The sequence below is a fragment of the Scyliorhinus canicula genome, chromosome 18 (assembly GCF_902713615.1).
Source record: "Scyliorhinus canicula chromosome 18, sScyCan1.1, whole genome shotgun sequence".
Lineage (NCBI taxonomy): Eukaryota > Metazoa > Chordata > Chondrichthyes > Carcharhiniformes > Scyliorhinidae > Scyliorhinus > Scyliorhinus canicula.
Genome location: NC_052163.1, coordinates 115,700,676 through 115,726,232, shown reverse-complemented (window position 1 = coordinate 115,726,232; position 25,557 = coordinate 115,700,676). Strand labels below are relative to the sequence as shown.

Genomic DNA, 25,557 nt, shown 5'->3' with positions numbered 1-25,557 from the left:
TTTGGGTCCTTCACACTGGGATACCTTCCCTGCAGTAGAACTCTGGTTACAGCTCACTGGACCTGCAGTTTCGCTCTGTATCACTTCTTTGCTTCCTTTTCTTCTGCGTATGTGCACAGGGTTGGTTCCTGGTCTACAGAATGTAAAAAGGCTAACTGAGCGTGTGGCCATTTCCTGGCTGGTGGCTGCACGAAAAACCCTGAACAAATCCCGAGCTGCGTCGTGCAGCCACTTTGTGACCGACGCATTTGCAGAAGTCGCAAGGTACACCAAGAACTGTAATTCCTAAACTGCGAATACCATTTAAAAATAAGGTAAATATCAGATTGTGTCACATAAGTGCAGGCACTTTTGTAATGTGGAAACCATGGCAGCTAATTTTGTGCAGAGTAAACTCCCACACACACACACACACACACAGACCTGATATATCTGCTTCGTGATGTTGGTTGAGAGATATTAGCCAGGCCACCACGGAGATTTCTCGCACTTTATTCAAACCAGTGGCCCTAGAATCTTCTGCATCCAACTTTATAATAATAGTAATGATAATCTTTATTATTGTCACAAGTAGGCTTACATCAACACTGCAATGAAGTTACTGTGAAAAGCCCCTAGTCGCCACACTCCGGCGCCTGTTCGGGTACACCGAGGGAGAATTCAGAATGTCCAATTCACCAAACGTCTTTCGGGACTTGTGGGAGGAAACTGGAGCATCTGGAGGAAACTCACGCAGACACGGGGAGAACGTGCAGACTCCGCACAGACAGTGACCCAAGCGGGAATCGAACCTGGGACCATAGTGCTGTGAAGCAACAGTGCTAGCCACTGTGCTACCATGCCGCCCAGGGGTGATCTGCTCTCATCTGAAAGACAGCAGTTCTGACAGTGCAGTACTCCCTTACCTCTTGGATTATCAGTTCACCTGGGGTTACTTATCATTCTACTGGCAGTCAACCTTTTGAGTTGCAAACTTCAACTCTGGTTCATCGACCACTGGCAGTGGGAAACCAGAGCTGTCTGATATATTGTTTTATCAGGGTCCCGTGTTAGTTCTGTTTATGATATTTCCACTGTTTTATTTATTTACTGTCAGTTATTTATAAAAGCTGGCTGTAGTTTGCTTCCGGGAGACTTGATGCTGTGATTGTCCCTCCTTCAACCATTCTGAGATGCAGGATCAGTGGGTGGACAGTCACATCCTGTCCAGACTGCGTCTTGTAATTCCCAACGAGAGGCACTGATCTCTCGGTCTCCTCTTTGTCTCACTAGCAGGGTCACAAGGCTGTGAAATAATAGCCAATCTCAACAACAGTTTGGACTGGCTGGGATGGGACGACGAAGGGGAATCTGGAGTACTTGTCTACCACGTTAAGGAAATACATGTTTCGGTCGGTGGAGGAGAGGAACCCTTTGAAATCCACGCTGAGGCATTCAAAGGGGCGGGAGGCCTTCACTAGATGTGCGCGGTCTAGCTGGTAGAAGTGCGGTTTGCACTCAGCGCAGACCTGGCAGTCTCTAGTGATAGCCCTGACCTCCTCCTCAACGGAGTAGGGCAGATTGCGGGCCTTTATGAAGTGAAAAAACCGGGTGACCCCCGGGTGACAGAGACCATTGTGTAGGGCCCGGAGTCAGTCCATTTGTGCGCTGGCACATGTACCTCTGGATAGGGCATCAGGGGGCTCGTTGAGCTTACCGGGGCAATACAAAATCTCGTAATTGTAGGTGGAGAGCTCGATCCTCCACCTCAAGATCTTATCATTTTTGATCTTGCCCCGCTGTGTGTTGCTGAACATGAAGGCAACCAACCATTGGTCAGTGAGGAGAGTGAATATCCTGCCGGCCAGGTAATGCCTCCAATGTCGCACAGCTTCTACGATGGCTTGGGCCTCCTTCTCGACGGAGGAGTGCTGAATTTCAGAGGCATGGAGGGTGCGTGAAAAGAATGCCACGGGCCTGCCTGCCTAGTTGTGGGTGGCGGCCAGAGCGACGTCTGATGCATCGCTCTCCACTTGAAAGGGGAGAGTCTCGCCGACCACGTGCATCGCGGCCTTGGCGATGTCGGCCTTGATACGGTTGAAGGCCTGATGAGCCTCAGCCGTCAGTGGGAAAACGGTGGAGTGAATGAGTGGGCGAGCCTTGAGGTGGAGTAGGTGCAACATGAGTTGAAGACCCAGTGTAGCTTACTCTACACTGTCCCCACCAAACACACCCGGGGCAGGTACTGCACGGGGTTAGATACTGAGTAATGCTCACCTCAATACAGTCCCATCAAACACTCCCTGGGACAAGTGGATAAATCTATCCCTTCTGAAAGTCCGGATTGAATCTGCTTGCACTGCTCTTTCAGGCTGTTCATTCCAGATGATAACACAACCCACTTAACTGCATCACGGTGCAAGTTCTCAGTTCCCTTCCTATATCCTATGGAGACATAATGCAATTCAGTGGTTATGTGCCTGAGCGTCATTAGTAATTTGCTTTAAAATGCCCCTCTGGCCACATTCTTGCATGCTGATTTGCATATCATGGTTCAATGTCCTGTCCGAACCGGTAGGGACCCGAATTCCCCTGATCAGAAAAACTTGTGCAGCGAGAAAGATCTGATGATTTTCTAGCCTTGACTCCTAAATTTGCTGTTTTTGTCTGAATGATTACTCGATGATTTCACACCCTGGCCCAATCCCTCCCATCGTGAGAAGAAGGGAACTGACAAATTGCTCATCGGGTTGGTATCAGCCCATTTATAATGTTCCCCCATCCAACTCGCACTGTGTGCAAGGCTATTTTCACCCTGCGATCACTGGCAGAGAACGGTGACCTGGGTGGAAAAGCTGGAGGGAATCGGGAAACGTGATTTCCTCCATCAAGATCGCCTTTCCTGATTATCCCCTCTCCTCGCTGACGACGCCCACAATGGGCGGGATCCTTGCTTAAATGGGTTATAATAAATTTTAATATTATTAATGGGCCTCTCTGCCCCCCAACCACTAAATATTCCTACATTGCCGACTGGTTTACAATAGCTTATTTAAAAACTGGAATCAGCCAAGGGTATCCCTCTGGGGCGCAAAGGTAAATGTAGTAGTCCTGGCAGTGCCCCCAGGGGTGCCAACTTGTGCCGGGGGCAGTGTCATGGGCAGACCCTTGTGGTAGCCTCATGGGGAGGGGGGGGTTCCGTTTATGTGTGGTGGGGGGGGGGGGGGGTTAGCATGGGCAGAGGGAGGAATTTGCAGGCATGGGGGAGGGAGGGGAAGTGTGGGCACTGAGAGGGGGAACACCGGCGATTTTTTTCGCTGTGGTGAGGGGTGGCGAGCTCTCGATGATTTGTCTTGTCTGGGGAGGGAAGTCCCCGATGAATACCCGGGGAAGGGGGGGCACCCTTTAAAGATGGTGCCCGAGTCTTTGTGGATCCGGGTGCCGTTTCTATCAGCCCCCACCCTGCCAGCGTGTCGATGCAAACCATGTCCAATCATTTTCTTTAAAGAGGTTTAAGATCTTGAGAGAAAACTTATCTGTGCAGCTAGAGAGCTAGTTTTCAGTCTGAGCCTGGCACTTTGTAAAAGTATGGCAAGGTTCCATCCACTGGGTATAATCTTCTGTATATGCCATCAGTTGTCCCAGTTGTCTCAACTCGTCTGCAGCTGAAAACCTCATCTGTGCCTTTGTTATCTCTAGTCTTGACCATTCCAGCACACCCGGCCAGTCTCTGAACTTTCAACCTTGGTAAATCCCAGAGTATCCAAATCTCTGCTGTCTTAACTGCACTATTTCCCCATCAACCCCTGTTCCTGCTGTCCTACATTAGCTCCCAATTAAACCAAGGTCTTGATTTTTGAAGTTTGCGTATTTGTTTTTAACTCTAATTTCTATTGTTATGACCAGTCCCCAGGTGAGGTTCCCCAAATTTGTTAACCCAGATACGATACCTCAATTTGTTACCCCTGTCCCCTCTGTGGGAGCTATCTCCGCACAAGCCCACAATTTTGTTAAAATCCCGGGCAAGCGCTCCAATTTATTGACATCCGGCTGGGGTATTCCCAAATTGTAAAGCCCTGCGTCAGGGGGGGATGAACTGGCTCCCTTGCTTTATTCAATCCCCTCGGGTGATTGCGACAACATTAATCTAAAAAGGATCCCTCCATTCAAGGATTCCTTTTCCCAATCCCAGTATTTATGTTTTAAAAGGAACCAATTTAACCAGACTTTCCTGTGTTAAAGAAAATAGTGAGTTTGTTAACTGCTAAATGCAACAAAATGATAAAACACGCGCATTTACATTCATACAGATTAGAAATGAGACTTGATTCCTGAGTTTAAAAATAAATATACAAAACACCTTGACTCATGAGGTGTAGATGATTGAGCATTGCGATTTGTGATTCCAATAGTGCTGACTTCAGCAGGTGCACAGTCAGTTTTGAAATTCCAGTGTTTTCCAGTTTGACAGACGAGCTTTCCTGTTTTCTTTTCACCTGTGGTCTTTGCTGACTTGACTTGCTTCAACAATCAGAGAGAGAGATGCCTGCAAATAAACTGGTTTAGCAAAGTTGGCTGAACAGCTAGTTCCTGATGCCGAGCGAGGCCAACAGCGTGGCTTCAATTCCCGTACAGGCTGAGGTTATCCCTGAAGGCCCTGTCTCTCGCCCCTCGCCCGAGGTGTCGTGACCTTCAGGTTAAGTCACCACCAGTCAGCTCTCCCCCTCAAAAGGGGGAAAGCAGCCTATGGTCATCTGGGACTCTGGTGACTTTAATGCTTTGCATAACCTAACGACACTGAAAAGTGGTTCACAGCCAATGGAAATGTAGTCTCTATCTTGTAGGAAACACAGCATCCAATTTGTACACAGCAAGCACCTGCAAACAGCAATGTGACAAAGGATCAGATCATCTCTTTTTGCAATGTTAGTTGAGTAGATATTTGTTGGAAAAGTGGGGAGACACGTAATCAAAAAACAGCATCTCTGACAGTGCAGCACATCCTCCGTATCACACTGGAAGGTCAGCTTTGATTTGCGTGATCAAGTCCAGGAGGGGGGATATGAACTCGGAATCGTCTGACTCCGAGATAAGGCTGTTATCACCTGAGCCAAAGTTGGTAGTGTGTCAGAAACGGGTGTGAGCGTGGAAGGTACTGTTAAATAAATTGCAGAATGCACTATATCACTGTGATCAAAAACTACTTTATATTTTCTTCCATTCTTTTTTGATCTATGTTCCCATTATAATTATGCATTTTCCAGCACAATATTTAATCCTCCTCTCTTTATCAAACACATCCTCCAGATTCCGGTGATTAAAGCTGGGGTGATCCCAAGTGCACCCTGAAAAATCCCAGAAAACTGTTGACTGGTTTAGTCACTTTGCTGGAGTCACATGGTGGTAATGTCGTGGATTGGTAACGCTCTGGGGACGTGGCCCGCCGTGGCTGCTGTTAGAATTTAAATTCAATCAATAATCGGGAATATAAAGCTAGTCTCAGTGACCATGTAACCATCTTCGATTGTTGTTTTAAAAACCCATCTGGCTCTGATGGAAATATCCCTAGGGAAGGAAATCTGCCGTCCTTACCCTGGTCTGGCCTATGTGTGACTCCAGAGCTACAGCAGTGGTTAACTCTTCACTACGCTGTGAAATGACTGAGTAAACAACTCCGTTCAAAGGATATCCAACAAATACTGGCCTCGTCAGTGATGTCCACGTCCGCTGAAAGAATTTTAAAAATCGTTATTCTGGTAACGCGTGTGCCCAGTCCCACAAGATCCCAGCACAGTGGCACCTTTCCTGCATGTACACTTTTGTGTATTCCTTCAACGCAACTATTAATTGTATACTCTGCCATCCATATTCCATGCGCCCGAGCGCCGTTCACTGATCACCCCTGTGCATACCGACCCACCTTGGATCCTGTTCTGATAACCACCTCAATTTTTAAAATTCTCAACATTGTTTTCAAAGCTTTTTCTTCCTGCCTCGGCCCACTGTAACCTCCTCCGGAGCCCCAGGACCCTCTGAGATCTCTGCATGCCGACAATTCTTCCCTCCTGCACATCCTGGATCTTTGTCTCGTCTCCCAATGTTGTTGAGGCCCCAAGGTCTGGAATTCCATCTCAAACCAACCCCCCCCCCCCCCCCCGCCCCCAATCCACCCCTATTAAAATCCACCTCTTTGACCACCGGACATTTGGTCACCCTGTCCTAATATTTCCTCGGGCCTTTTAAAATGCTCCTTTGAAGCACCTACGGATACCGTCCAATCCTCTGAACAAAGGAGATTGTGTTGGCATCTCACCCGGGAGAACATTTGCAGACTTTCCTCTTTGCCATCGACCTCATACGTTGTGTATACATCTTGCAGCAGAAATAATGAGGGGCACTGGAACCTGAATTGCGGCTGCGATGGGCCAGTTTGAGCTTTGTTTACACTTTTTTTTTTCATTCTCTAGATATGCATTAAAAAAAAATCTTTACCAAATGGGAAAAAAACAAGTTATTGTTGTTATGAATTGATAGCTTCCTCCATGTACGGTGAGTTTCTTGAAAAGCAGTTAGCAAAGCATCACCTCCATCTTCTCAAATCTCCAAACCCCTAGTGCTACACTAACGTGCAGAATTTCCACTGCCGCTGATACGAAGATGTTGTTGTCCAGCCAAGGGCCTTCGGTTTGGGATTGTCCGATCCCCTTGCTCTCTCTCCATAGATCTGTAAATTTTCCCTTTTCAAATATTTATCCAATTCCTTGCCCGTCCCTAGTTGCCGTGTGTGCGTGTGTGTGGCGTGACGTGTGTGTGACGTGTGCACATGTGTGACATGTGTGATGTGTGTGGTGCGTGTGTGTGAGACGTGTGTGTGTGTGTATGCGTGTGTGTGAGACGTGTGTGTGAGACGTGTGTGTGAGACGTGTGTGTGAGACGTGTGTGTGAGACGTGTGTGTGAGACGTGTGTGTGTATGCGTGTGTTACACGTGTGTGTTACACGTGTGTGTATTACTGTAATCTGTGCAGTGGAGAGATTCCCAAAGTGTACGGTTGGGGGTTAGCGATGCAACGGGATGAATGTTGGACCCTGGGATCACTTTTGATTGTTCTGCTGCTGATTTGAAACTTTTGCAGCCAAGTCTTTTTTTCCCCCTGACAATAACTGGGACAAATTGCTGTACATGTCTTGGAGCTGGTTCAGGCCAGCTGTAAGTGACCTACAGTAATCCCGTTCATGGCCCAATACCCGAGTGACGTCAAGGTACTATGGGGATAGTTTCTCTGCATCTGCCATCTCCCTCACCACAACCCCCATCCCAACTCTCTCCCTCTCTGACGCAATTGAGCCTGGAGAGTTCCTGAAGGAGCCGCAGTTCACACAAATATTTCAGTGTTGGTCAAACAAACAACCTCATTCCCCACCGTTTCCCATACTAGAGAGAAATGAAAGCAGCAACAAAACTCTGGGCGTGTAGAAAACTGCATGGTTCGAGCTTTCTTTTGCTTGATCCGTTCACCAACTACAGCGACAGCTTGCATTCATATAGCGCCTCAATGAACTAAAACATCCCAAGGTGGTACACAGGAACGCTGATCAAATATACAAAGTGAGCCACGTACGAGATCCTGGACTAAGCAGGCGACTAAAAAGCTTTTTGGTCAAAGAGGGATGTTCCAATGAGCCTTCTAAAGGAAGAAGGCAAGAGTTTTAAGGGGATAATTCCAGAGTATAGGGTGCAGGCAGACAAAAGCACAGCCTTCCAGCGATGCATGCGGCAGGCTGAGATATCCCAGACAGTATTGCCAGGTGTGTTTTAAAGTTTTGGAAACAATTCTTCATTAACACCCCTCCGCCTCCCCAGATGTTTTTCTTTTCTATTGTGTCCTGGAGGTATTGCCCCTTGTCGAGGTTCTTCAGGTGCACTGTTTGAGTACCTCTCCAACAATCTCCAAAACGGTGCAGGGACAATGGCGAGGCCCTGATGACACAGCAGTATGGAATTCAGGGCCATTTTCCATGTGGCCAGCCTGCTCTGTTGGGCAGTAACTGTTGTCAGCCAGTGCAACCACTTGGTTGTCACTGGTTTTGTTTTCACGCTTTTAGACATATCGACAAACAGGTGCACATATATACCCCTCACCCACATGCGCGCGCACACACCCACACAAATGCACAAACACATAACGGATTTCAGTTATTTGCAGAAGCCAGTGAAGCTGGAATTGTTCTTTGTGGAACAGGGGATGTTAAACAAAGAGAAACTTCCCAACAGCTGAAGGATTGATAACGAAAGGGCACAGATTTAAAGTGATTGGACAAAGGACCAGGGGCAACATGAGAAAAAACCTTTATACGTAAGCGTGGTTAAGGTCTGGAATGCACTGCCTGATAAAATGGTGTGAACAGATTCAGTAGTGGCTTTCTGTAATTCTTGGGTCTCTCTCTCATTTCGCCTTTACGTTTTTGAATGTCAACAGCTGGATTGTTTGTGTACCGCAGAGAACTTGCAGTGCAGAGGCCGGCCTCTCAACGCAACTGTCTTGTGCCAATGTTTATAATCCACCTTCTCGGTCTGTTCTCCCCCCACTCCCCTCTATTCCCCCCTGGCCTCTTGTCCGCACTGACTCCTTTAATGCTTTCCGTGCCCCTTTGCTGGGGGTGGGAAAGAAAGCCAGAGGTCCCCCCCCCCCCCCCCCCCCCCCCCCCCTCCCAACCCCCTGCCGGCCCCCCTCGATTGCTATCAAGCCAATTCCCCTGGCAAGTGCCGACAAGCACCCTGTCGCTGACCATTAGCCAACAGTTGGACGGAAAGCAGCCAGTGTCCATGGAGTCGGTGCTTTCAGGAGAGGGAAGAGGAAAAAAAACCTGGAAGGGTTAAAAGTCAATGGGTTTGTCACAGTGCAAATCTTGTATGGTGGCAGCTGACAGGCCTACGTGGCACAACAGCCATAAGTTATTTTATTTAAAAGTCTAGAATGACTGCTGGTTTGAAGAACCCTTCAGATTACTAGTTTGAATATATAATCTCTGAACATCATCACCCTGGGCCATCAAACAGCTAAAAGCCAGCAATAAAATGACTGGTTAAATTCGCTGTGAATCAATGATATTATTGTCAATTTGAAATCCCCGTCTCAATTCTCCAAATTGCTGGTGATTATTCTCTTTCCCGTTTTTGTGACGTGGCTTATGTTAAAAAGAGGCGCACAACTTATTCACCATTTGAAAGGCATAAGTCCATAATACTTTGAATCTTAGAAAGGCGGCACGGTGGCACAGTGGTTAGCATTGCTGCTCCACGCCGCCGAGGGCCCGAGTTCAATCTTGGCCCCGGGTCACTGTCCGTGTGCAATTTGCACATTCTCCCTGTGTCTGCGTGGGTCTCACCCCCACAACCCAAATATGTGCAGGGTAGGTGGATTGGCCACGCTAAACTGCCCCTTAATTGGAAAAAAAAATAATTGGGTATTCTAAATTTATTTTTTTTAAACTTTGAAACTGAGACTTTTACTTACATTTAAATTGAAACACTTGCAACAATTTGGGAAGTGCAAAGTATAATTGATTGATCAGGGTACTCCACTGTGCTTGCCAATGAATTGGGATGGGGACGTTGCAACATTCCGTATCTCACAATAAACAAACTCTGTGGACAGTTTATAGAGACCACTGGGAAATTGAAGTTCCTATGAACCACAGCAAAAATAACTCGTGATTGAAGCAGGATGATTTCTTCAAAATGCAGTGAGTGGAGGGTAGTTACATAACACAAATTACGCATGTGGAATCGATCCCAGTCATTTAGTGGAGTGCTCAGATTGTGGTGTAAAAACACTTTGTAACTCCTGGGATAATGCTGACACTATATATACAGCTGAGGAGGCTTTCCTGCAGAATAAGAAGTTGGGAGATGTGAAACTAAGATGGCCTGGTGCCACTAGTGGCAAGATGATGTAATTACAGCGTGACATGTTTACATTTACAGTTTCCATTATGAATAAGAATTTATAAATGTGACGATGCTGGTTTTGTAAACAATTTTGTGCAGATGTAAAATATTTCACTCTATCATATAGATGCAATCATTTATTCATGGGCATTTATTTCCACATTTCCCAGGTGATGACAAAAGAACAGTTCTGTAATTGGATTTGAAACGTCAAAGAGACGATTTTGTCAAACGAACAGAGTGAAACATGGGGAGAAAGAAGATACAGATCTCCCGGATTGTTGACCAGCGGAATCGACAGGTATGGAATTTCAACAAGTGGGGGGAGGGGGGAGATAGGAAACGGTGCAACCTCTTACACAGCTGATCTCTGACCCTGTCTAATTTTATTAAAATCTATTTTGCTGAGTTCCCAATATTTCATGTGACACCCAGCCAGTGAACATCAGCAAGCTATTCAGCTGTGGTGGTAATCACAGCCAAGCCCACATCCTTACAGACTCCAGCTACTCAGCAATTAAGATGGGGGAACCTAACGAAGATGCCTCCCTTTCCCATCCCAGGGCATCCTAGGCTAATGGTGGAATCTCTCGTGATACTTATCTTCATATCGTGTACAGTTCTGGGTGCCACATTATAGGAAGGATGTGAACGCATTGGAGGGAGTGCAGAAGGGGTTTACGAGAATGGTTCCAGAGATGAGACACTTCAGTTATGAGGATAGATTGGAGAAGTTGGAGGCGTTCTCCTTGGAGAGAAGGAGGCCAAGAGGAGACTTGATAGGGATGTTCAAAATCATGAGGGGATCGGACAGAGCAGATAAGAAGGTACTGTTCTTGCTCGTAAAACAATCAGGAACGGGAGAGCGCAGATTTAAGCTGATTTGCAAAAGAAGCAAATGTGATGTGAGAATAAATATTTTCATACAACGAGTGGCTGGAGTCTGGAATGCATGGCCTGGTAGTGTGGTGGAGGCAGGTTCAGTACTGCTCGTTTAGAGAGCACGATGGGCCAATTGGCGGCCTTCTGCACCGTAACAATTCTGTGATTTTGTGTGCCAGGCATTGAACGTGGAAAGTTCTGTATCTCACTGGGCACTGCATTTACCAACTAACATATCCACCATGTTGCCAAGAGACTATCTTTAAACCACGTTCCGCTCTCCTCAATTTTTTATAAATAGCATGCCCGTCCCATTATGCCCTTTACCATTGTTGAGTTTCTGCCAATGTTACTCTGCTAATGGCCACCTAGATGCCCCACTATTGGAAGGATGTGGAGGTTTTAGAGAGGGTGCAGAAGAGATAATAATAATCGCTTATTATCACGAGTAGGCTTCAATGAAGTTACTGTGAAAAGCCCCCAGTCGCCACATTCCAGCCCCTGTTCGGGGAGGCTGGTACGGGAATTGAACCGCGCTGCTGGCCTTGTTCTGCATTACAAGCCAGCTTTTTAGCCCACTGTGTTAAAGCAGCCCCTGAGAGTATACTGGGAAAACCTCGGTTATAGATGCCTGGTGGTGACCTGAGGTAATAGCAAGTGTCCGGGAAAAGAGCCCCAGATCGAAAAGGAAGGTGACAGATTTAAGGAAGGAATTTCTTTCACTCTTGATTGTGGGAAGATATTCAGTTGGGGGCGGTTTCTTGGATTGGCACCAAGACTCCCCCCCCCCCCCCCCCCCCCCCCGGGAAAGTCAGCCATCTGCTCGTGTGAGGGACGGAGGCAGAATTCCCAGGTTGCCGACATAAATCTAAAACTAAAACCGGAGTCTTCACTTCAGTTGAGATGCAGTAAGCATTGCAGGAAAGTAAGTTCCCTATTTTTGAGAAGAGAGGGGTCATGTCTTGGGTCAGCGATAACAAGGGACGATCACCATATTAGGGAGTTTTTGGTTGGTCAGGTTTAATCCCAAGAGCTTCCTGGAATAGATTGTTCCACAATCCCAGTTGAAATTCCACCTTTTTGGTGGTCTGGGAATGTTAAAGTGACGAGAGAAACTCTCAGAATAACTTGCATGGAATTGTCCAGGACCGAACGGTAGCACAAGTCGTTAGCACTGTGGCTACACAGCGCCAGGGTCCCAGGTTCGATTCCCCGCTGGGTCACTGTCTGTGAGGAGCCTGCACGTTCTCCCCAAGTCTGCGTGAGCTTCCTCCCGGGTGCTCCGGTTTCCTCCCACAGTCCAAAGACGTGCAGGTTAGGTGGATTGGCCATGCTAAATTGCCCTTAGTGACCAAAAAGGTTAGGAGGGGTTATTGGGTTACGAGGATAGAGTGGAAATGAGGGTGCAGACTCGATGGGCCGAATGGCCTCTTTCTGCACTGTATGTTCTATGGTACCTTCAACCTTCAAATGGGCCATTTGGCCCAACCAGCTGTAATAACAACCTGTTATTACAACTCCACACAATGTTCCTCCCACCCTCCTTCATCTCTTCCTATCTGAAAATCCTTCTATTCTTGTCTCTCTCGTGCATTTATCTAACTCCTCCTTCAATACTGTTTGCCTCAACCAATCCACCTGGCAACGAGTTCCACATTCTCACCACTCTCTGGGTAAACTTTCTCCTGAATTCCGTATTGTATCCATCAGTGTCTATCTTATATTAATGGTGTAGATTAATTTAAGAATAAAAGTCACCAATTTTACAGCTCCTTCCATGGCTCAAACTGATAAATTGGTCCCTGTGGCACTGAGGCACATTGCGCGAGATGGTGTCAGGGTTTTTCCCTTCCCCACGGTTGGCTCAGCTGCCATGACAGGAAGAGAAAGGCACAACCAGAGCACCCCATCCACACTCCGTTGCTCTTGCTGAGGATGTTGTGGCCTGCCGTGCATGGTCGAACAGTCCTGGCTGACACCTAGCCGCCTATCTCGTGGCTGTTTGTTGGATCTTGCTGTGCACAGATCGGCTCCAGTTCCCCTTTCGGATGAGATGAAAACTGAGGCCCCATCCGAGCCCTCGGATGGAAAGGAAAGATCCTACGGTCCTGTTTTGAAGACGAGCCGGGGAAGTTCTCCTAGGCATCCTGGTCCATATTTATCCTCCAATGTCACGAAAAGAGATTTTCTGTTTTTATTTTCTCACCATTGCTGTTTGTGGGAGTTTGCTGTGCGCAAACTGGGTGTCGTGTTTCCTTCTTTACAACAGTGACTAGATTTCAATAAGTAGTTCAAGGGCTGCAAAGAGCTTTGGGACGTCCTGGACGTCCTGGGGTTGCAGTAGGTGCTATGTAACTGCAGGCTCGATCGCTACTTCTCTGAATGCCCTTTTGGCTCCGGTTACGTCCCCGAGGGCCGCCCTCTGTTTTCAAATCCCCTGACAAAAAAAAACGCCGAGCAGATTTGCATCAGATTTGCCTAATCTCTGGTTGTGAATCAGCAAGTCACAAGACTGACGAGTCACTGCCCATTCAGTCAATGTTGCAAAGTTATTAGAGCTTCTCATAGGTGAATTCCCAAGCACAAGTAATCAGTCACATTGTGCAAAATCTTTCGTCTCTCTTGGCTATCTTTGGCTTGTGGTATTCTCATCCACGTATCGGTTTCAGTCCCTGTTAGTTTAATATTGAACAAATGTTCTTGTTCATGAACTCACACTGTCATCAATCAGAGAAATCATTCACACTTGTCTTTAGAAAGCAAATTTATATATATTTTTTTATTTGTTCCTGAGCTGTGAGCAGTGCTGGCAAAGACTGACTAATTAATTGTCCACCCCTGGTTGCCTTGAGAAGGTGTTGGTGAGCTGCTTTCTTGAATTAGTGAATAGAAACGAGTAAGAGGCCACTTCGAAAACAAAAAGCCAAGGTCGGCACAGTGGTTAGCACTGCTGCCTCACAGCACCAGGGACCCGGGTTCAATTATGGCCGTGGCTGTCGATGTGGAGTTTGCATGTTCATCCCGTGTCTGCGTGGGTTTCCTCCGGGTGCTCTGGTTTCCTCCCACTGTCCAAAGGTGTGCAGGTTAGGTGGGGTTACGGGGATGGGGGGGGGGGGGGGGGGGGGGGGGAGTGGGCCTAGGTGGGGTGCGGGGTAGGTGCATACTCTGGCCGAATGGTCTCTTTCTACATTGTAGGGATTCTATGGCGTGCTCGCTATGGTCAGCCGTGCCTCATCTGGTTGCACGAGAATGACAGAACAATAGAAAAGTTAAGATGCAGAAAGAGACCATTCAGCCCATTGTATCTGTGCTGGCCAAAAAGAGAAAAAAGAATCTAGCCGCTCATTTTAATCCCATTTTCGGCACCTGGTCCATAGTCTTGCAGCCGACAGCACTTCAGAAGTAAATCGAGATACCTTTTTAAATGACTTGGGCATTTCAGCCTCGACCACCAATTTAGGCCGTGATTTCCAGATGCCTATCACCCTCTGCATGAGTTTTTCCTCATGTCCCCTCTAATCCGTCTGCCGATCACCAGATCACCCTTTGGTAACTGACCCCTGAGCTAGGGGAATCAAGTCTTTCCTGTCTACCCTGTTTAGGGCCCTCATAATTTCGTACACCTCAATTAGGACACTCCTTGGCCTCCTCTGTCCTAAGGAAATCAACCCCAGGCTATCCAATCTCTCCACATTGCTGCAATGTTCAAACCCTGGCACCATTCTCTTGGGCCATAAGGGGAAAATGTTCTTCAGGAAACATCTGGTTTAACCAACTCGCTGGAGTTTATTTGAAGGTGTTGATGAGGGCAAATGCTGTTGATGTGGTGTACATGGATTTTCAAAAGGTGTTTGATACCGCGTCGCACAACAGACCTTTGAGCAAAGTCGTAGCTCATGGAATAAAAGGGACAACAGCAACATTGATACAGAATTGGCTGAGTGACGGGAAACTGAGAGAAATGGTCAATGGTGGTTTTCCAGGCTGGACGTAAGTTTGTACAGGAGTTCCCAAGTGGTCAGTGTTGGGATCTTTTCTAGATATATATTAGTGACCTGGGCCTTGGTGTACTTGGCCCAGTTTCCAAGTTTGTGGATAATACAAAACTTGGAAGCATTGTGAACTGTGGGGATAGTGCAGGACTTCGAAGGACACGTTGGTGGAATGAAATTAAATGAAAATCGCTTATTGTCACGAGTAGGCTTCAATGAAGTTACTGTGAAAAGCCCCTAGTCGCCACATTCCGGCGCCTGTCCGGGGAGGCTGGTACGGGAATTGAACCGTGCTGCTGGCTTGCCTTGGTCTGCTTTAAAAGCCAGCGATTTAGCCCAGTGAGCTAAACCAGCCCCTGGGTGGACACGTGGCAGATGTAAGTTCAAATGAGGAGAAATGTGACGTGATTCATTTCGGTCGGAAGAACATAGAGAGACAATATAAAATAAAATGTGCAGTTCTAAAAAGGTGTGCTGGAGCAGAGGGATCTGGGTTTATATGTGCAAAAGTCATTGAAGGGGGTAGGATAGTCTGAAAATGGCTGATAAAGCATACAATATCCTGGGTTTTATTAATAAGAGTATATAGAGTACAAGGGCAAGGAGGTTATGCTGCACCTGTATAAGTCACTAGTTTGTCCTCGGTTACAGTATTGCGCCCAGTTCTGGATGCCACACTTTCGGAAGGATGTGAAAGCATTGCATGGAGAGAGTGCAGAGAAGATTCACAAGAATGGTTCCTGGGATGAGGAAGTTATGACTCCTTAGAGAAGAGAAGGTTTAGTGGCGATTTGATAGTGGTATTCAAAATCATGCGGGGTCTGGGCAGAATAGTTAGGGAGAAAATGTTCGCACTCCAGAAAAAGAGGGCACAGATTTATAAAGTAAAGAAGCAATAGTGATATGCTGAGAGTGTGGTGGAGGCAGTTCTGTTGAAACATTAAGGCAATTAGATTGTTATCTGCAAAGGGAGAATGTGCAGAGTTACGGAGGGAAGGTTGAAAGAATGGAACTCGGCAAGTTGCTCATTTGGAGAGCTGGTGCAGACATGATGGGCTAAATGGTCTCCTTCTGCACCATAACAAATCTTCTGTGATAAGGATGTGGGTTCAAGTCCAACTCCAATACTTCAACACAGTAATCTCGGCTGACATTCTTGTTTTGTTATACTCTTGACGTAGCATAAGCTGCTTCCTTGATGTGCGCTCTGACAAAGGAAGGTTCAGACTTGGAGATAGCTTTAACACATTTATTAAACTGTTAACAATTCTCCTACTTGGATTCGACTCTCCTGTTAATCCTGCTATAGCTACGCAGACTGACGAACCAGTCTGTTACAATCCAGGTGGTGGGTGTGATGTGTTTCAAATCAACCCTGTGTACTCACTGAGTGTCTCCACTGGAAAGAGGAAGATCATGTGTGCTGTGTCCTTATATATGGGTTGGTGTAATGCCCCCCTGTGGTAGTGCCACCTCTGTGTGTATCGTGAATGCCTGTTGGTCGTGTCCCATCTTACTGACCTATTGGTTGACTGTCTGTGTCATGTCTCCAGCGCTCCCTCTAGTGTCTAGCTAATTTACCTGCATTTACATTAACCCCTTGTGTATTTACAGTGATGCATATCTCCACAATTCTCACATGGGGCGGGCGGGGGGGGGGGGGGGGGGGGGGGGGGGATCCTGTCCAATATTAACCCTTCAACTAACAGATTTTCTGCTCATTATCATATTGTGGGATCTTGCTGTGCATAAATTGGCTGCCATGTTTCATACATTACAACAATGACCACGCTTCAGAAAATAATTATTCGTCTGTAAAGCACTTGGGGCGTAGACTGGCTGTGCAAGGTGCTATGGAAATGCAAATTTGTCTTTCTTTTTTAGTCTGGGACTGGCGTCACATTATGGGCCCCAGGCAGGGTCAGGATCTCCTTCCCTGAAGGACATGAGTGAAGCAGATGGGCTTTTAAGAAAATCCGTGGTCACTTTTACCGATTCTAGGTTTTTCATTTCCAGATTTATTTATTTTTTTTGAAACTGAATTCAAACCCTCGAACAGACGTGGTGGGACTTGGAATTTATATTCTCTGGGATATTATTACAGGTCTCTGCATTACTCGTCCAGTAGAAATCTCCTCTCTGTCTTGCTCGATTAGGGCTGCCAACTCTGGCTGAGCATATTCCTCGTGTGTCCAACCTGCCCTAACCAGTCAACTAACACTTTCCTCCCCATCATCAATATCTTTTTTTTTTTGCATCTAATAAACAAAATGTGCTGACAAGAAAATTGTGGACGCACACAACCTACTTTCAATGCCTCCTATGGGGTTTTCCTTCCAGAGGAGCAGCTTGTAATTCCTGCAGTCGGGAGGATTGGCAGAACGTACGATGACTATTTGTTTTTATGCAGTAGGACATCCTGATGTTTAGCAGCAATGAAATCAGATAAAATTTGACACTGAGCCAATTCAATAGATATTAGGCCAAGTGACCAAAGAGGTAGGTTTGCAGTGCATCTTAAAGGAGGAGAGCCAGGCAAGAGGTTGAGGGAGGGGATTTTGGAGTTTATGCCCCCAATAGTTGAAGATCCAGCCACCAGTGGTGTGCGAGTAAAATTGAGGATGGTCAAGAGACCAGAATTAGAGAAATATCTGCATCTTCGGAGAATTGTAGGGCTGGAGGGGATTATAGAGATTTTCTGCCCAATTAATTTATGCAGTAGGCATTGATTTAACTGCAAGGGCTTTTGTTGCTGTCCTCTGACTCATACTGGGAAACGGTTGCCTGGGTGCTGTCTAAAGTACACCAATTGATGCAGTCTGCACGGGGACAGAGTACACAGTCGGACCTGTGCAGTCTGTATCGTCGGGCATCTGCTGTACGTGCAAAGCCACAGTCGCGCTGCAGGGGACTTGTGGTCTGATGCCAGCTCATTGTGTTAATGTCTCTTCAACACCTCACCGTAAGTGTGAAATTGTGGAGAGGGTCAGAGTGGAGACTCGGTCTCCTTCAATGTGACACGGTCTGCACCCATTTATCTCTAACAACAGTCAGAGATCACGCTATATCGGATCATACATCGCTGAAGGTGGCCATTTGGTCCAACATTCCTGTGCTGGCCCATTGAAAGATCTGCCCGATTAGTCCCATTCCGCCATGTTCTTTTACCCATAACTTAGCAATTTTTTTCCCGTCAAATTTCTGAAGGTCTGGGTGTTGTGATATCACTTCCCCTCCCCCATAGGGATCACGGCGTTCAAAAGTAGCTGTTACACGTGACAACCCTCGGCTTTGAGATGTTTCCGAGATGTGGTAAAGTGCGATGCAAGTTTAAAGATTTCCTATCTGTTTGAAGTTGAGAGAAATTCTTTATTCCCTCTGCTCCTGAAGGAGGTGATTCACCTTGGGACAGTTCCAGGGCAACTGGCAGGCTTTCATCCTTGTTCAAGTGACTGTTCTTCATTCAGCAGGCCAGACAGTGAGTGCCAGAAGGCTATTCAATCTGAGCTGTGTGCTGTACTTTCACTGAGTATCTGTTGGCCTTAGCTGGCAGTAGCTCTCACTTGTGGCTCAGTGTGTATCACTCTGCGGATTGGCACCCCATCCACAAGCATGCACACCCTCCACCACTGACGCACAGTGGCAGCAGTGTGTACCATTTATAAGATGCACTGCAGGAAATCACCATGGCTCCTGAGACAGCGCCTTCTAAACCCACACCTTCTACCATCTAGAAGGGCCAGGGCAACGGAGACATGGGAATGCCACCACCTGGAAGTACCCCTCCAAGTCACACACCATCCTGAATTGGAAGTACATTGGCCATTCCTTTGCTGTCACTGGTTCAAAATCCTGGAACTCCTTCACCAGCGGCACAGTGGGTGTACCTGCACCACATGGACTGCAGCGGTTCAAGAAGGCAGCTCACCACCACCTTCGCGAGGGCAATTAGGGATGGGCAATAAATGTTGGCCTAGCCAGCGTTGCCCACCTCCCATGAATGAATAAAAAAAAACTCTTGCCGCTAAGTCAGAAAATGATGGGTGGGATTTTCCAGTCCCTCCATTGTCGACGGGTTTTCCCGTTGTCCGTGCCCTTTGCCACCGGGGAACCAGCGGCGGGGGTCTGCTGTCAGCGGGACAGGAAAATCCTGCTGGTGAGTTCAAGTTTTGTTTCGGTGGCCTTCAGCGTATAACCCATGCTGGCGCTCGGGGTGCGCTGCATTGTCAGAAGCGCCAACTTTAGTGCAAGCCAAGGTTTGCCTGCTCTGGTGGCCCATGTGGGTGGACAGTAAAGATCCCACGGTGCTCTGAGAAGAGTAAGGAGTTGGCCTGGCCAGTAAACCTTCCTCATCAATAGCAGGGTGACTGGTCACTCACCTCATAGAATTTGTACGTGGCCTTGGAACACATTAAAAATCAGTGCGTTCAAAAGTAGCTGTTACACGTAGCAACCCTCAGCTTTAAGATGTTTCTGAGATGTGGTAAAGTGCGATATAGGTTGAAGATTTCCTATCGACTGTGTGGAGAATCACAGCGAGGTTAGAATCAACTTCCCCATAATCTGCATTTTTCAGAAGGACAGGCGTTTTTAATTTATTCTTTCTTGAGATGCGAGCATCTCTGGCAAAGCCAACTAAATGGTATCTCACTCTTCTAATTGGCCTTGAGCAGAGTGGCTAATTAGACCATTTCGGAGGGCAGTTAAGAGTCAGCCACATCGGGCAGCACGGTGGCACAGTGGTTAGCATTTCTGCCTACGGCGCTGAGGACCCGGGTTCGAATCCCGGCCCGGGGTCACTGTCTGTGTGGAGTTTGCACATTCTCCCCGTGTCTGCGTGGGTTTCACCCCCACAACCCAAAGATGTGCAGGATAGGTAGATTGAACACTCTAAATTGCCCCTTAATTGGAAAAAATAATTGGGTACTCTAAATTAAAAAAAAAAAGAGTCAGCCACATTGCTGTAGGTCTGTACTCCATGGACGCCAGACCAGGTATGATGGCAGATTTCCACCTGTAAAGGAGAACCAGGTGGATTTTTAAAAATAACAATCGATGACAGTTTCATGGTCTAGCTTTCAATTCCAGATTTACAATCCCTACAGTGCAGAAAGACACCATTCGGCCCATCGGGTCTGCAGTGACCCTCTGAAAGAGCACCCTACCTGGACCCACGACCCCACCTATCCTTGTAACCCCACCTAACCTTTTGGACACTAAGAGGCAATTTAGCCTGGCCAATCCACCTAGCTATTAATTGAATTCAAATTATACCAGCTGCCACGGTGGGGTTTGTACCCACGTGCCCAGAGCATTAGCCTGAATCGCTGGATACCACTACAGCACAATCTCCCCTCCTCCCTGACTCACAATCAGTGAACAAATGTTCCTCTGGAGTACCCTTGTGATAATTTACAACAAACTTTCTGGCAGTGCCTGAACCGTGAGACACAAGATCACAAAAAATGAGAGCAAGAGTAGGCCATTCAGCCCCTTGCTACTATTCCATCACTTGAAAAGGTCAAGGTTGATCTGATTGCGGTCTGAACTTCAATTTCCTGCCTACCCTCGCAAGTCTTAACTCCTTGTCTACCACAAGTCTGTCTAATTCAACCCTGAATATATTCCATGACCCAGACTCCACTGTCTTCTGGGGAAGAGAATTCTAAAGACTAGTGACCCTCTGAGAGAAGAAATTCCTCTTGCTCTCCATCGTGAAAGGGGGACCCCATATTCTGAAACTATGGCCCTGAGTTCCAGATTCCTCACGAGGGGAATCATTCTCTCCACAAGCCCCCTCTTATGTTTCAATTAAGGTTACCTCTCACTCTTCTAAACTCCACTGGGCCTCAGCCCAGCCTCCACAACCTTTCCCCATAAGTCTCACCCTCAGCCGACTGAATCCTCCCTGAACTGTTTCAAATACAAGTATATCCCTCCTTAAGTAAGGAAACCAAACCTGTACCCAGTGCTTCAGGTGTGGTGCCACCTATGCAGCTGTACCAAGACTTCCCTCCTTTAAGGAGGGTTGGCACAGTGGTTAGCATTGCTGCTTCACAGCCCCAGGGACTAGGGTTAGATTCCGACCTTGGGTGACTGTCTGGAGTTTTTTTATCAATTTAGAGTACCCAATTCATTTTTTCCAATTAAGGGGCAATTTTAGCGTGGCCAATCCACCGACCTTGCACATCTTTGGATTGTGGGGGCGAAACCCACGCAGACACGGGGAGAATGTGCAAACTCCACACCGACAGTGACCCAGAACCGGGATCGAACCTGGGACCTCGGCGCCCTGAGGCTACAGGGCCAACCCACTGTGCCACCGTGCTGCCCTGACTGTCTGGAGTTTGCACGTTCTCCCCGTGTATACGTGGGTTTCCTCCGGGTTTTCCGGTTTCCTCCCACAGTCCAAAGATATGCAGATTAGGTGGATTCGCCATGGCAAATCGCCCCTTAGTGTCCAAAAGGTTAGGTGGGATTACGGAGATAGAGTGGGAGCATGGGCCTCGGTAGGATAGTCTTTCACAGAGTTGGTACAGACACGATGGGCCGAACGGCCTCCTTCTGCACTGTAGGCATTCTATGATATTCCATTCCCCTTACAATAAAAGCCAACATTCTATTGGCTTTCCTAATTACTTGCTGAACCTGCATGCTGACGTTTTGTGATTTCATGTGGCACGGCAGCACAAGTGGATAGCACCGAGGCTTCACAGCGCCAGGGTCCCAGGTTCGATTCCCCGCTGGGTCACTGTCTGTGCGGAGTCTGCACGTCCTCCCCGTGTCTGCGTGGGTTAATTCCGGGTGCCCCCGTTTCCTCTCTCAGTCCAAAGACGAGCGGTTGGCCGGATTGGCCATGCTAAATTGCCCTTAGTGACCAAAAAGGTTAGGCGGGGTGATTGGATTACGAGGATAGGGTGGAAGTGAGGGCTTAAGTGGGTCGGTGCAGATTCAATGGGCCGAATCTCTCTTAGTTATTATTATTTTATTTTTTTAAATTTAGATTACCCAATTATTTTTTCCAATTAAGGGGCAATTTAGCATGGCCAATCCACCTACTCTGCACATTTTTGGGTTGTGGGGGCGAGACCCACGCAGACACGGGGAGAATGTGCAAACTCCACACGGACAGTGACCCAGAGCCGGGATCGAACCTGGGACCTCAGCGCCGTGAGGCGGTTGTGCTAACCACTAGGCCACCGTGCTGCCCGAATCTCTCTTAGTTTGAATCATTTGCTGTTTTGTATTCTTCCTGCGATAATAGACAAGTTCACATTGTTCCACATTATACTCCATCTGCCAGATTTGCGCCCACTCACTTAATGGCAGATTTTCTATTTCCTCTTTGCTCTCCTACTTATCTTTGTATCATCAGCCGATTTGGCAACCAGCAGAGAGCCTCTTCATCGGGGAGAAGATGGTATGACCCTTGGTGGTCAACTCTTTGTGTACAGAGAAAATGAAGTGTCCTCTCCAGAGTACAAGTGTCGGCCAAATTCATGGAGACCCAAATTAATGGCTTCCCAAATGCCGACCTCTCCAGTTGAGTCTATTTGCCCTAAACTGGGAGTTTCCGCATGCTGATGGGCCTGCACACAGCATGTCTGGGGGGCCAGCTCTCCTCTGAGTTCCTCTGAAGCTTTAGCCTGGGGGCCATGAGAGATCCTGGGCGGGATTCTCCCCTACCCGGTGGGGAGGGGGGTCCCGGCGTAGCGGAGTGGTGCCAACCACTCCGGCGCGGGCCTAGCCCCCAAAGGTGTGGGGAATTCCGCACCTTTGGGGGCTAGGCCCGCGCCGGAGTGGTTGGCGCCACGCCGACTGGCGCCAAAACCGGCGCCAGCGGCCTTTGACGCCCGGCGCCGGAGCTGGCCGAAAGGCTTTCGCCGGTTCGCGCATGCGCCGGTGCATCAGCTGCCGTTGATGTCACCACCGGCGCATGCGCGCTGGGGGATGCTCTTCCGCCTCCGCCATGGTGGAGGCCGTGGCAGCGGCAGAAGAAAAAGAGTGCCCCCACGGCACTGGCCCGCCCGCCGATTGGTGGGCCCCGATCGCGAGCCTGGCCACCGTGGGGGCACCCCCCCGGGGTCCGATCGCCCCGCTCCCCCCCCCCAGGACCCCGGGGGCGTGCTCACGCTGCCGATCCCGCCGCCACCAGAGGTGGTTCAAACCACGGCGGCGGGAGAGGCCTCTCAGCGGCAGGACTTCGGCCCATCGCGGGCCGGAGAATCCCCGCAGGGGGCTCGCCGATCAACGCGGAGGGCACGCCGATCTCAGGGGCGTGATTCCCGCCACCACCAATTCCCGGGTGGCGGAGAATTCCGGCCACGGCGCGGGGAGGATTTTCGCCGGTCCCCGATGATTCTCCGACTCTGCGGGGGTCGGTGAATTTCGCCCCCTGTTTCTGAGTGTCACCACAAAGAGACTTAAGCTGTAGAATTGCCAATGGAGGGGCTGTGTGTTGACATAGAGAGACTTCGACATGTGACTCTCCTCACATTATTGCTGGGCAACCGTGACAGCTGAAAGCAAGAAGCACACTAACGATCTTCACCCCCATGCGAGACACATCACATTGACCCATTGTACACACATCGGGGCAACACATTAATGCAAGTTTCTCTCACTTTACGTGGTTCAGTTAAGGTTATACATTTACCTACATCAAGCAGGGGGTGGGGGGGAACCATGGAAATGTGGGTTTAACCTAAAGAAAAACCATTGAGTGATTTTGGGTGAATTCCACCATTCGAACTGAGTTATGTTGCTTTGATGATAACTTAACCTCAATTCACCTCTGACATCTCGGGTGGGATTCTCCGAACCCCATCGGGTCGGAGAATTCCCGGGGGGATGGCGTGAATCCCGCCCTGCCGCTCCAACGCCGGCTGCCGTATTCACCGGCGCCGGTTTGGGGGCGGGGTTTACATCGTGCCGGTCGGGGGCTGTCAGCAATTTTCTGGGCCCCGATGGGCTGAGTGGCCTCCCATTTTTGGCCAGTCCCGCCGGCGTGAAATGGACATGGTCCATCCCCGCAGGACCTGGCTTGTCGGCCATCTATTGGGGTCCTTGGGCGGGGGCAGGGGGGGTGGGCGCGGGGGATCCAGCCCCCGGGGGGGGGGGGTCCCCACGGTGGCCTGGCCCGCGATCGGGGCCCATCCATCTGCAGACGGGCTTGTGTCGTGGGGGCACTCTTTCCCACCGCGTCGGTCTCTGTAGGGCTTCGCCATGGCCAGCACGGAGAAGAACCCCCCTGCGCATGAGCAGGAACACGGCGGCGGTTCTGCACATGCGCCAGAATACGCCGGTGGTTCTGTGCATGCGTGGGACCACGGCGGCCCTTCGGCGCCGGTTGGGGCGGCGCCAACCCCTCCGGAGGATCCGCTAGAGGATTCCGCAACTTCCGGGTGGCCCGACGCCGGAGTGGTTCACACCGTTCTTGGGCGTCGGGCCATCCCGCAGATTGCGGGAGAATCCCGCCCCTCATCTTTCTTATTTCTCCTCCTCCTCCCTCCACCTATCTTGATAACCTTTCACCTTTTCCCCTCCCAAGGCTGGCACTCCAGCATCATACCAAGGGAATGCTGCACTGCCAGAGGTGCCGTCTTTTAGATGAGACGCTAAACTGAGAGTGTGACTCTCAGGCGGACATTAAAAAATACCACAGCACTGTTTCAAAGACGATCAAGGGAGCTCTCCCGAGTAGCTGACCATTTCTAATCCCTCAATCAACACCACAAGAATAGGTTATCTGATGTTTATTGAAGAGGCATCTAGACAGGTATATGAATGGGCGGGAACAGAGGGAAGTAGACCTTGGAAAATAGGAGACAGGTTTAGATAAAGGATCTGGATCGGCGCAGGCTGGGAGGGCCGAAGGGCCTGTTCCTGTGCTGTAATTTTCTTTGTTCTTTGTTCTTTCTTTGTTTTCCCACTGCTTTTTGTGGGAGCTTGCTGTGCACAAATTGGTTGTCATGTTTCCTACATTACAACAGTGACTACACTTCAACATCATTGGGATGTCCAATGATCGTGTAAAGCTCTGCGTAAATTTGAGTCTTTCTTTACTTTTTCTTGTAGGTGACCTTCACCAAACGGAAGTTTGGCCTGATGAAAAAGGCATATGAACTGAGTGTGCTGTGCGACTGCGAGATTGCCCTCATCATCTTCAATAGCACCAACCGGCTCTTCCAGTATGCCAGCACTGACATGGACCGGGTGCTGCTCAAGTATACAGAGTATAGCGAGCCGCACGAGAGCCGCACAAACTCCGACATCCTAGAGGTAAGGAGATCGTCAGTCGTGAACAATGAGCCAACCCATCAACTCCACCATTGAATTACTGTCCTCCACAGACCAGGATTAAGGAACAGGAGCCAACCAACTGGCCTAGTATCTATAAGTGCTAACTCACCAGGACAACCGTTAGAATTTTCCATTAACCACTGTCACCTCTACTCTACCCCATCCCAGACAAAGTCTAAAGTCTTAACTCTAACCCCATGTTCCCCTCCCCATGCCCTATTTCCCCAAATAATTTTTGTTTAAGCATGCGTTTTAAATTTTTGGGAAGGAATGAATCCTTTCAAATGTTTAATTGCTCATTGCCATGTGGAGTGATTGAGCTGAATAGAATAGACAATTGAAGAATAAATTAATAAACACACAATGGAGAACGGACTAGAAGATGTGTTGGTGGGGTTAGATGAAGAGGGGTGCGAGGAGGCTCATGTGGCACATAAGCCAACATAGTATGG

General features: G+C 48.5%; 1 protein-coding gene across 1 annotated transcript in view; it reads left to right on the top strand.

Moving 5' to 3' along the window:
• mef2b (myocyte enhancer factor 2b) overlaps positions 1-25,557 on the top strand; it is a 138,835-nt gene that overhangs the window by 57,395 nt on the left and 55,883 nt on the right. The window contains exons 2-3 of the mRNA XM_038778274.1: positions 10,100-10,230; positions 24,881-25,084. Coding sequence (XP_038634202.1) covers positions 10,177-10,230; positions 24,881-25,084 — 258 coding nt within the window. The 5' untranslated portion in view covers positions 10,100-10,176. The remainder of the gene's footprint in view (positions 1-10,099; positions 10,231-24,880; positions 25,085-25,557) is intronic.